Source organism: Pollicipes pollicipes, unplaced genomic scaffold (assembly GCF_011947565.3).
Source record: "Pollicipes pollicipes isolate AB1234 unplaced genomic scaffold, Ppol_2.1 Scaffold_4740;HRSCAF=5597_pilon_pilon_pilon, whole genome shotgun sequence".
NCBI lineage: Eukaryota > Metazoa > Arthropoda > Thecostraca > Pollicipedomorpha > Pollicipedidae > Pollicipes > Pollicipes pollicipes.
The window spans coordinates 9,944,149-9,956,257 of NW_023596545.1; the positions used below are offsets into that span (position 1 = coordinate 9,944,149).

The 12,109-nt window shown below is 48.2% G+C and overlaps 1 protein-coding gene across 1 annotated transcript in view; it reads right to left on the bottom strand.

The window, feature by feature from the left end:
* Window positions 1-3,559: 3,559 nt before the first annotated feature.
* The window catches only part of LOC119099021 (degenerin-like protein unc-105), a 28,818-nt gene continuing 20,268 nt past the window's right edge, over window positions 3,560-12,109 (bottom strand). Inside the window, exons 8-12 of the mRNA XM_037222068.1 lie at window positions 11,784-11,916; window positions 8,492-8,579; window positions 7,691-7,898; window positions 6,588-6,780; window positions 3,560-6,271 (exon numbers count right to left, since the gene is read on the bottom strand). Coding sequence (XP_037077963.1) covers window positions 6,198-6,271; window positions 6,588-6,780; window positions 7,691-7,898; window positions 8,492-8,579; window positions 11,784-11,916 — 696 coding nt within the window. The 3' untranslated portion in view covers window positions 3,560-6,197. The remainder of the gene's footprint in view (window positions 6,272-6,587; window positions 6,781-7,690; window positions 7,899-8,491; window positions 8,580-11,783; window positions 11,917-12,109) is intronic.

Consider the following 12,109-nt stretch of genomic DNA (forward strand, 5'->3'; position numbering starts at 1 on the left):
CTAGCGTTACTTTCGTAGCAGTTCAATTTGGTAGCTATTTGCCATGTAACTTAACATACGTCCGTCAAGTTGGCACCACATTCACATTCAGATTGAGGTCCGTATTCGGGATCCAGCAGACTCCTCAAATTGCCCTTAAACTTTGCAAACAGATGCAGTTTAACCTCCTGAACACAATGAGCACAGAATCTCGGACCGGTACGCCCTATTACCGGAGATATATCAATATCAAAGATCACAATAAAAAGGCGGACTCCTTCAATTCTTTTTCAACTCCGCGTGCTAGTAGATATTGACCTACTGATTATGATAAATACAAAATCTTGGACCGGTACGATGGATCAAAAAAGTTATAGCTGTTATAATGTCAAGGTCGCGAATGCAGCACGTATTGCATTCTATCATGCTTAACTCAGTTTCATACTCGAAATTCAGCGGACTTCTAAAATTGGCCTGACACTTTGCACACAGATGCAGTTGGATCTCCTGAGCACAGTGAGCACAAAATCTCGGACTGGTACGCCCTATTACGGGAGATATCACAATATGAAAGATCACAATAAAAAATGCGGACTCGTTCAATCCCTTCCGAAATCCGTGTGTTGGTACATATTAGCCCCATGATTACGATAAACACAAAATTTGGGACCGGTACGCTGTACCAAAAAAAGTTACAGCTTTTCAAATGCCGAAGCTGCTTTATCTCCAGTAATAGGGCGTACCGGTCCGAGATTTTGTGCTTGTTGTGTTCAGGAAGTTAAACCGCATCTGTGTGCAAAGTTTCAGGGCAATTTGAGGAGTCCGCTGAATCCTGAATATGGACCTGAATCTGAATGTGAATGTGGTGCCAACTTGACGGACGTCTTAACATGCGCTTCGGTTGGGGTTAAATTCCCCCCCCCCAAAGTTTTTTGCGGAATGATTTCCGGGAGGCGCGGCGTAGCCGCGCTAAATTTTGCATAGCCGTAGACAGTTGTGTAGTGGATCGGTATGAAATAAAAAATATAAAAATTGGATGTACCTTGTGACGTCGCTGGCCTACGGCAGGTCAGTCAGACTAGGGATTCAGCGAAGTCAGTTTCTAGGGGATCGTCCAATCTGATGCAACAACAGAATGTTAGACGAAGCCATACATCTCTGAAATACTTTCTTAGGCAACACAACACTCAACTGAACAAAATCCATCGACCTAGGGCTGAGTATGAAGGTTATATCAAGGTCAAACCCAGCCTGCTTTATTGCTCTAGGGTTTGCTGTATGGGGTAGTATCCGGCGCTCATTTCTAATTGATTGATAACAGAAGCCGTATTATGCATCTTCCATGAACTTCTTAAAGGTCAGAACAGGCCACTGACCTAAAATACCAATGCTAACATTTTAGCATGAGGAATACACTGTCTAGCGCTATATTTGTCCTGTATGTAAATGCAGAACTCAAAACGGTCTTGTATGATTTTGGTAACCATTAACTTCAAAAGGTCAAAGGGGGCCACTAACCTCAAATGAGTATGTGGCTTTTTGCTAAGTGCGGTTATATAAGTTCTGGGAACACTGGAGATAAACCTGGAGTTTGACCTTGCTTGACCTTATTTGAACCGAAGGTCGTAACGTAGGAACCTCAAACTTTGACCTAGGTGAGTTTACGTTCAGTTCAGTTTACGTTTCAGTGCACCCTGTGCATTTGATGTCAGTTCTTTCTGTTCATGGGATCTCAGAGGGGGGTCAAATTGCCCCCCACTCGAGTGAAGGGTAACTGGTTACCCGGACGCATGTCCGGGTAACGTCATGTCTACCTATATTACTGATGTCTACGCAACATTTTGACCCTTGTCGATTCAGGGGCCCCCTATCGGCGCAAAGGGTCCTTTGTCATCTGAGAGCACGTCCCCGCATGCTGGGGCCCCTGAAGAAGACTGGCAAGGCTTTTGTGCCTTTAGGTCCTCCAATCAGGCCCTAGACCGTCGGTCTCAGTGGGCCCTCTTGGCTTCTCAGGCCTCCCCCACCACTGCCTCTGGTCGACTCGGGGCCCCTTGCCAGCACAGGGCTCCCCGTTAGACGCTGCGGGCCCTGACAGACGCTGGGCTCGGACCATTGTAAATCGCTGGCTCCGGCTTTGTCCCTGCTTGAAAAATGGGCCTTCGGGCCCACGCCGACACAGAGCCGACTGTGCGTTGCTGGTGATGTCTGCCCGACAAAAAGGCCATTATCGACTGAGCGAGTCGCCGATCGGCGCAATAGGTCGTCTCACCGGCATTGGAGTGCCCGACCCGGCGGTCCCAGGCCTCTGAACGCAATCTCCGGCCGGCCTTTTGGGCCCTTCGGGCTCTTAACCATCGGTACCGTGGAGCCCTTCGGGCCCCCTCGGAACCGAAGCGGAGACTTGTGCCCCCTGTGCTCCCCTCGCCCCACCTGCGCCATTGTTCACATGCTCGATACATTTTTTTCGTTCTAACTACATAAACTCCAGGCATGCGCATTTCTACTTAAATTTTGAGTACCACGATATGCGAGTTTTTGTGTTTGGGGGGTATAATTGTGATGTATGATTCCGTCAATGTAGCAATGTCGGTTCGCCACGCGGTCCGCGGGATAGTCGGTGGCCGCCCGCAGCCGGTGCGGTCCGCGGAATCGTTGGTTGCCGCCCGCAGCCCTCGCCGCCGTTGATTGACGTGCGGTGTTCCTCAATAACCACCACCGCCCAGAAATCAGAAAGTGAGGGGCACGTCTTAAGTGTCAAAACAACCATGACGAATGTCCCATAGGCTACTGAAAATTTTGGTGCAACTGCAAGGCATACCGGAGGTGTGTCCTCAGGAAACCCTAAAGGGTTGCATCGACCCCTCCCCCTTTTAGAACGATAGTCAATAGACGAGGGGCCGTCGGCGAGAACGATATTAGGGCGCGAGTCGACAGCCCTCCGCAAAATACGTGCAAATATACACGACCGCAGTCTCTGCGTGCGATTCGATATATTGTTACACGCTAATATATTTTCGCCTTTACGCTCGCAACAGGTTTCTAACACTGGCAGGTTTACTGGTGTCGCGTCACGGTACACGATGGCCCCATCTGGACCAAACTGTGACATATATTTCCTCTCGCCGCGCCGATTCAGAACATCGAGGTTTTGTGAGTCTACCTCCGACTGTTCTTGAGTTATTAGAGGCCAACGGCAATATCTTTCATTGATAATGTAATATATAGCATCGTGCCTCGCTGCTGGCTCCAACTTTACCCGCATATCATTAGGCCAGGGACAGAAAATGCACTTCTGCTGCCTACGGGATCCATGGTCATAAACGTGGCGTCTGAGATTAAGGGGATTCTTTTTTCAAATTTGGGGGGACTGAACTACAAGTGGGGGGCCTGATCCCTCCAAATGAACTGGGACCTAAATCTCAGTTCTCGGCGTTGGTCACGAAGAACTCTCGTTCACCACTCATACGCACCGCGCGGCATTTTCGCCTGTCCAATGTCTCACTATCTGTTCACACATTTCTCAGTATTCCACGTGATCAGTACCATGCACGCACCAGAGAGACGCATATCACGGGTTGCATTATATTTACAACGGCAGTGATGAAAAAGAGATGCGTAGCCTCTTTGAGAGGATTTTCTAGAACGCATAATGTGAACAGCACACAAAGTGGAAATATCCGCGAATGTTAGTGGTAAAACAAAGTCCTGCTTTACATCTGTTAAATGCGCCTTTTCGCTGCAAATGTAAATGAAGGCAACTGAAGGGCATGGGGTTACTTTTTTTCTGGCATTGGAATAATACGATTCGGCCAGAATACCTAATTAATGCTCCCTGCATCATGTATCTAACTTGTGCTCCACAAGCAACGGTGATAACGTGAGTGATCAGTTATGTTCTTGACGTGTTTGTGTGTGTGCTTATGTGTGCCATTGGGGCAATGCGACGCACTCAGGGGCTGAAGCTATGTGGCGTCGCCCGTCTCTCACCCCGACGGTAGGAGCGGGTAGAAACCATTAGACGCAACCAGTGCAGGAAAATAAATGTACCGCTTCACATGCGTAACATGTTTTGTCGCTTCTGTAGACAGTGCATATTCAGGAGACTTATCAGAGCAAACCGCCGTGTTAAGTATAGGCATATTCGTTGATGTGCCCACACGTGTAAATGCACGATATTTTGCCAATAATGTAGTACATGTACAAGACATCAAGGCAGTGAGACATAAAGACCGAAAGACGTCAGACCAACAAAGAGGCACAAGGGCTCATCGAGGTTGGCCTACCTCGCGCTCCGCGCACATCCTTAAGGTAATCTCACCACTTGACCTGCCTGAATTTAGCTATCAATGAGATCCTTAGACTGAAAGAGCTTGCCCAATCCATTTTTAAATGTTGCTAGAGAGGGACTTCCTACAGCCTCGTTTGATAGTCCATTCAAATGATTTGATACTGTTTGACTAAATGACATCTGCCTCTTTACAGTTTGGCTTCTGCCTTTTGCTAAGTAGAGCAGATTTCCTCTAAGTCTCGGCCTAATTTCCAATGCTTCTGGTATATCTACCTTGCCTATTCCTTTCATAATTTTGAATAGTTCTATCAGATCCCTTCTGAGTTTGCGATATCTAAGTTGATACGAACTCAAGACCCTAAGCCTATCTGTATATTCTAAGTTGCCAGTCCCATTCATCACCCCAGTCGCTTTTCGCTGTACTCTTTCCAGCCTATCTGCATATTTTTGGAAGCATGGGGACTGAGCCTGTGCGCAATACGCTGGTATGTTCTGACACAAGCTAAGAACAACTTTTTGACAACATTCTTACCCTTCTAATGGACATTCCTGTTAAACAGTAAAAAGCTTCGGTTGTGGCAGCTCCAGATCGCCTTTCAGCCTTTAAGTCCCTGGAATTATAGCCCCTAAGCTCTTTTCTTCCTCGGTTTGATCCAACTGTGCGGCCCAACTATGTGTGTGTAATATGCCTATGTAGTACATATACTTGTGCCTTTAAAACAATATTCATTTTTAGTTGGGACTGTCATTTTGGCTCAATTACGTGCGAGACATGAAGCACTTGCTTAAACCTGATCTGCTTACTGTGACTTGACAATCCAACGTCAGTGGGACAGGTGTGGCCAAAGGTGCATCGTAAGAAGAACTGTGGGTACGTTTGCCTGCAAAACGAAAGACCATGAACAGGTGTACCTCGATATTTTCCCAAGAGGGACTATCACTCTTACACACCACAGGCCAGGCCGGGCAGTGCTACTGGTGCAACTAAGCTGACATTTCCTCGCTACCATTCGGTTTTGTGAGCGGTTTCGTTGCTGATCTGCGCACAAACTGTGCTGATTTGCCTGTCGCGCGTGGAAAAGAAAACGTTAAAAATGCGTTGCGTCTTTTGTTTGGGTGAATGAACTGCGCGAGCCAGTTGCCACCAATTCAAAAAATATCTCAACGCTTGTGCATCGCAAGGGTATGCGAGGCAATCCCTGTACAATGAAAGGCACTGAAAGTTGCACCAAACAGTCTTTGAGCGAAATGCAAAACTAAACAGCTTAACAACGTGATGCAGTTGGCTTGGGGTAGATGTATGAGGCATACGATTTCTTGAGCAGTCGGTAGATGTTGGAATGAAAGTCCAAGCCATTTTATCGCGGTTACGCGACCGCTCCAGACCTGTTTCTATGCCAAGGATTGGTAACGAAAGCCTGCATTCTGAAGCAGAAAACAAAGGCATTCATTTGAATAATGCAGCATTTAAGTGCGGTGTTTGCAATGCCCACGCACCGCGGATGCGTTCCCTCTCCTCGCTATACATATCATACAAGTCAACTAGTACCATACCAAGTGCTGACTTTAGTGTATAACGTCGTTTCGTGATATATGAATGGCTTTTCCACACAAAAGCACAACTGTCACCCAATTAAAAGCGCCATGGAGCAAGTTGTGGAAAGTGACGGGGGCGTTCGGTTGGTCAGTGCTCTCCGCCGCACATCACCAACATCGCCCTTTGTCCGTTTTGTGCCGCTAACGTCCAGGTGTTCAATCGCTGAAACGCCTGTTCGTACAGCAGAATCCACTGCCCGCGCCAATAAAACAGTTTGCTGTCTCCGTGAAATCCGTCAGTCCACATAGCAAACGCCGTTTATCCAGCAGCGCAGACTCTCCAGGCTCTCGTCTGGGTGGTCACCAGACTAGTCTGGTGATGTGCGCCGGCCGATCAGTATTGGATCTGTCCCTGCTTGCCAGCGAATGCCTTCAGCATCGGCCCCGATGTTGGGCGCACCCCGCCGGCTGAAACGACGACAGGCTCCAGTCAGTTCTGGAGCGACCCAGCAGAGACCATCAGACCTTCACCAGCGAAATGAGGTTTTGCAGCCTCGTTAACTAATGGCCACGGCTACCCTTCATTACCTCGAAAGCATACATGAAACAATTGTTTTATATTCGAATATCGCATGACAATAGGGATGGACCACCACATGCACTGCTCTCTGGCTTTCGGGCTCATCGTGCGACCATAGGCGAATCAACTGCAATTCAGCGCAGCGCATCACGTGCGAAAGTTCACGGTGATAGCAGCTAAGCACAACAGCTCACGAGCGCTCACCGGGCACTACTGACCGCGCCGTCAGCATGACGGAAACGGTTTTAGGGTCCTTGGCTTCGTAGCGTCCGCAGAGGTACAGGGCCGTGTTGAAGACCATGAAGAAGAAATACTCCAGTATTTCAACCAGCAGAATCAGCGCAATCCCCAGGTACAGCGAAAGAGCTCCACCTAAGCTGCTGATGAAGGTGGTGTACTGAAACCAAGGCGATACTTGATGTAAGAGGGCCTTCAGCCTCTGTTTTTCGGCTTTATGGGTTCAAAGTTTGTATGCTGGACCTTCAGTGAAGCGGGAGGTACTACGAGAGCTATTTGATTCTATTGGCGGTACTAATTGTTACGAGCTGTGCTCATGCTCATGAGTGAGGATGGGCGCAAGCACTCAGTCACTTACTCACTCAATCGCACACTCAGGATGAGATGAGATGAGGTGATGAGATGATGGGATGACAGCAGCTCGAGTTATTGAGTACCGCCAGTACAATCGGTGTTAAGCCTTTTGACGTCGTTAAACAGCTGCCTCCTAGCATATTACAGGTCAATAGCTCAGTATAAGAGCTTAAAACTCATGAGACTAAAGTGACATTACCCTCAGCGACACGCAATTGGATATCATTAACCATTGTCCTGATAGGAGATATGAGGGTCGTTGCATCTTCCCTGAAGTTTTTGCCAATGTCGCCCTGACGTGTCGAGTAATCACCCTGACGTGTCGAGTAATCACCCTAAACTTGCAGCTACTTCCGGCAGATTCATCGCGCGTGCAGCTAAAACATGTCTCACCGAAACCAAAAACGTGTATACAGAATTTTTCATTTCTGAGTAGATAGCTTTGTTAGGACCACTGCACGGCAATCTTTCGCCGGGGTGGGCGGTGGCCGGCAACCGACGAGCCGCTGCCCACGGTTGGCGGAGACGACGACACTGGTACATCCACGGAACCCTGCATTTTTCAGTATTCGTATTGTTGCGTTGCAAATTATGATCGCACACTTCGCGCCGTTGATATGCACGCTTGGGATTGGTTAGGCGTAATAGGAGAAGAGCGGTTGGCTTCATGGAGGCGTCCGGGTTTTCACATATATTAGTCGGTGTTTGGTACCCACCGTGTACGTTGGACTCTCGGTGACGGCAGCACTGCCGATGTCTCGATAGTACACATTCAGCTTCGAGAACTGCTGGGCCCACTGAGCCAGAGACGTCTCTCCCACGTCCTCGTCCATTGGTACGAAGCTGATGTCCTGGAGCAGGGAGGCCAGGAACTTGCCTTGCGGCCACGAGGCGACGGACAGCTGAGGCTGGTGGTCCGCCTCCCTGACGGCAGTCACGTGACCAGGCCAATGTCACGTGATCGGGTCAATGTCACCGTCCAGCTCACAGGAGACAGTGCCGGTACGCTGGCCCAAAACAGCGGCCAGAGAACATCCTGGAGAACAGTCGGCCAGTGTGATGTGACGACAGAAACACGTGCAAACGTCACCAGTCTGTCTGGCACTGAGGGAGTGTGCTCTAGTTCAGTCATATCATAAATAATTCGTTTTGACAGCATGTTAGCCCACGTAGATTAAAAGCGCGCCTTTCAGCGACAAAGTCGCGTATTGTACTTACGCGGAGCGTTAACGGCACACTTCCTAGTAACCTACATTGATTAAAAGTGATTCGAGGTCACACGCTCTCCGTCTGGGTACGTTTCGTTCAGACTTTTACAACGATACATACGTCCGCAGCGCAACCCAGAACCGACAGGTGGCCGCCAGCCAGCTGAAGACCGGTGCAGGAGAATCTAGAGGCCAGTGCACGAGATGAGCGCACCACAGTCTGTTACCGAGCTACCGCAACTCGGCTCCAACCGACGTGGGTGACCCGGCCCCATGTTCCACAACTTGTCCCCGCCGTGGCAGACTCACTCGCAGGGCACAGAGCAGCCGCAGCCCAGAGAGCCGGGATCTGAGCTCAGGCTGCTGACCACCCCCGCGGTGCAGTTGGAGTCCAGTGCTGGAGGCAGACCAGACCGGACGGTTACCTGACGCCGCTCTGCGCTGCGTCCAACCGACTTCCGTCAAGCCGTCACCGTGTCGTAGCGACAACCGCAGGCAGAGCGTGCCTGTCAGCTGGTTAGAGCGCTTGCCCACCAGCTCACCCAGCGATGGCCGGACGGACCTCAGCTGGGCATTGCGGCACATTGGGCTTTCGCCGCAAAATTATGCCGCAAGCGCTACTTGGCGCGGATGCTGAGCCGCCAAAAATTCGCATCAACCCCATGAAAATGTTCGTTTTAAATCCTAATTGTAAAGAAATGAATATATATATATATATATATATATATATATATATATATATATAAGTCTATACTTGTTCAGCGGCAAAGTCTCTCTGTGTGTACGTATATATATATATATATATATATATATATATATATATATATGCGTATACATATATATGTATATAGACACCGTGCATTACTTTTTTCTCAGCAGCATCTGTGCGAACAAAAAGATAGCGTCGAAGCGAAGTTATGCGTAGTAATAACACCTTTCGCCTACGCTCCGTGTGGATGGTTTAACCCTATGGGATCAATTCAACACACGAAGGTTTTTCAAACTAACTTCAAAACGGCGCGGCGCATCCGCGCTAATGTACGTGTACGCAATTGCAAATGCAAATGCAAAAGAGCCGATCAATGAAGCATACCTTGTGATCCCGCTGACCTATGACAGGTCAAAGTCAGGTCATGGATACCGGCGAATGCAATTGGGATTCGTTCAACATTATCTGGAAGAGCCGTGTTGAGCGAAGTCACACAACTTTGACATGGTTTCTTAGACAATTACAGCATTGAAACCAGGACATTGACTGATTGCGTTGGACTTAGGTCAGGTGTGGACGCAACATCAAAAATCAAACCGCTCTACTACTGGAAAACTGGAGTTATGAGGAAGCTTCTGACGCAATTATTGACTACCTGGATCACAGTGACGTCAAAAGATTTCTTATCTTGAAGGTCTAATGCTTTTTATTTTCATGAAGGTCAGTAGGTCACCGACCAAAAGTGGGTTCGATAACCACTGCTTTACTCCCGCCATAAGCGTGCTTTCAGGAGCATGCCGCTTAAGATGCACTTGGCACAAAATGTAAATTCAAATATCAAAATAAACTCGAAAGTTTTGTATTATTGCCACCTTAAAGATCGAATAAGGTCACTGGCATGACGTGAACACTAGCCACATTTCCCTTATACGTGATGTCGGAGGAAAACTGGTTGTGTGAGGAGATCGGAGGGTCCTTGGGACAGGGATCTGGGGCTTGCCGTTCTATAACATTATTTGACTTGAGGTGATAGCCTAGAGTACTAGACCTGAGGTTTCACCAGAGTATGTTTTTTATTGTTGTAAAGTTGTGGCAATCAATTAAAGCAGCATGCAAGTTACGACCGCCAATTATATTTGAGAAAAGCGAGCTTTGCTTAACATTTAATCTTACGTAAGTTGCTAAATGAAATGTTTCACATTTCAAGACATAAAAGCAAACAACATGTATGACGAAACAAGCTCACTTATAACTATTGGTATACTTTTTAGGTGGAAAAGAATGCTCTAGACAGCACAGTTCTGTTGAGTGCATATGTTCCTAAATTCGTCGTGGTTTCATTACGACATCGTACCTAGCGCAACATGGATTGAGAGCCAACTGGCAGCGACATCTGAAAATCCCGCTCACGAACGCCAAATATGAACGTCTCGGCAAACACATTTTTCTTGGCCTTGATCACCGCACAGCTTCTGGAATGGCAGGACTTGAATGACGTCTTTGTGACGCCATGAATGCCAAGGTGACATTTAAATACTCTCCCTATTTTCGCGGACGTTTACCTCAGAAACTAGAGGGGCTTAGGTCTTAAAAAGGCCGGATTGTGAACAGCACCGAAAAGTCTTCAAGACAGCTATTTCGGATCAAAACCCCGCATAAATGTGGAATGCTGCCCTTAAATGTGTTTGCGGGAAACACTATGCATTTAGATGAGACAGTATCTGAGAGTATTTTGAGACAGTATATTGATACAGTGTTGGAGTCTCATGATCGCTATTTCAACTTCGTTTAACGATCCGCAAAATGCGGTATAAAACCTTGAAATAGCGTTAGTTTCAATGCAGTCATCGCACGTACATGCCTTGCACAAAAGCGGTTATTTTCCCATGATCTGTGCCACCAACGCTAAGGTAAAGGTGTGTCGGTGAGCGCGCAAGGATAGTGTCATCGTACACATAAGCCTTCCGAACTGGAAGTTAACAAACTGGAAACGTTCGACCACGTAGGTTGGTACATCAAATGGGGGCTGACTTAGATGCTTAACGTCAGTGGCCGTGCGATACAATGATGTGTTCGTACTCTGCTTGGCAACACGCGAACTGTTGCTTGAAAAACCAGACACAACGCAATTTAAGAGAAGTTTCCACATTCGTATGACGCTTTGAACAGAAGGAGTCATCTTAAAGATCATTCGGTGTAGGTTACAGCCCTACCCTTCTCAAGACCTAGTTTTTAGACCCTACCTAGTTAGAGTTAGTTAGACCTAGTTAGACCTAGTTAGACCCTACCCCTCTAGTTTTTTAGCCACACGCTCGCAAAGATGTGCAGACTACTTCGGGGAGACTACGTCAAGGTCACACGGGTGTCAATGGTGCCGTAATGACATTATTCAAAGCCTGAAAGCTCATTAGTAATGCGGTGGTCAGGGCAAAGAAAAACAGCGGCCGATTTGTTCCTATCTGGCGTTCGTGAGCGCGATTTCTACACATAGCGGTTATCAGTTAGCTCCCAATCAATGTTATGCAAAGTACGATGACGTAATCAGACCATCATGCTTTGAGGAGCATATTAACTAAACAAAAGTTATTTCTCTAGCAGCAGTCTTTTCCATTTAAAAGTACGCCAATAATTAAGTGATCTTATTCCAGCCTATCTGATGCTTGACCCAATATCTTCACATGAGAAACATTCCCTTGACTGATCTGAGACGTGCGATGGTCACGAGCCTGGTCCGGTAGCCAGCAGTCATTGGAGCGAATTACCGCCAGGCCGGCGATAGCCCACCGGTGACCGGCGGCTGAGCCGCTGTCGCCCGGCCTACTCACAGTGGTAGGTGAGATAGATAGTCCACCGGTGACCGGTGACTGAGCCGCTGTCGCCCGGCCTACTCACAGTGGTAGGTGAGATTGCATGGTAGGCCGATGTCCTGCAGCACGCCCTCCACGGCGAACACCAGCGGGTAGAGGGAGTGGTGGCAGCCGCACGCGCTCACCATCCGCAGCTGCAGGCAGATCCGGTGGCACTCCTGTGAAGGAAGCGTCCGCTAATTTTACCCGCATATTTTACCTGCACGTGTAGCTATTCGCCGGATATAGCTCACATACAAACAGCTGCGTACAGCGCAGATGCAGACCAGTGGTGTCACTGCAACGTAACGTCAGCGGGTTACGCAGCCGGTGGTCTGGGGGGGGGGGGGGGGGCGAGCTGATGCTATGGTT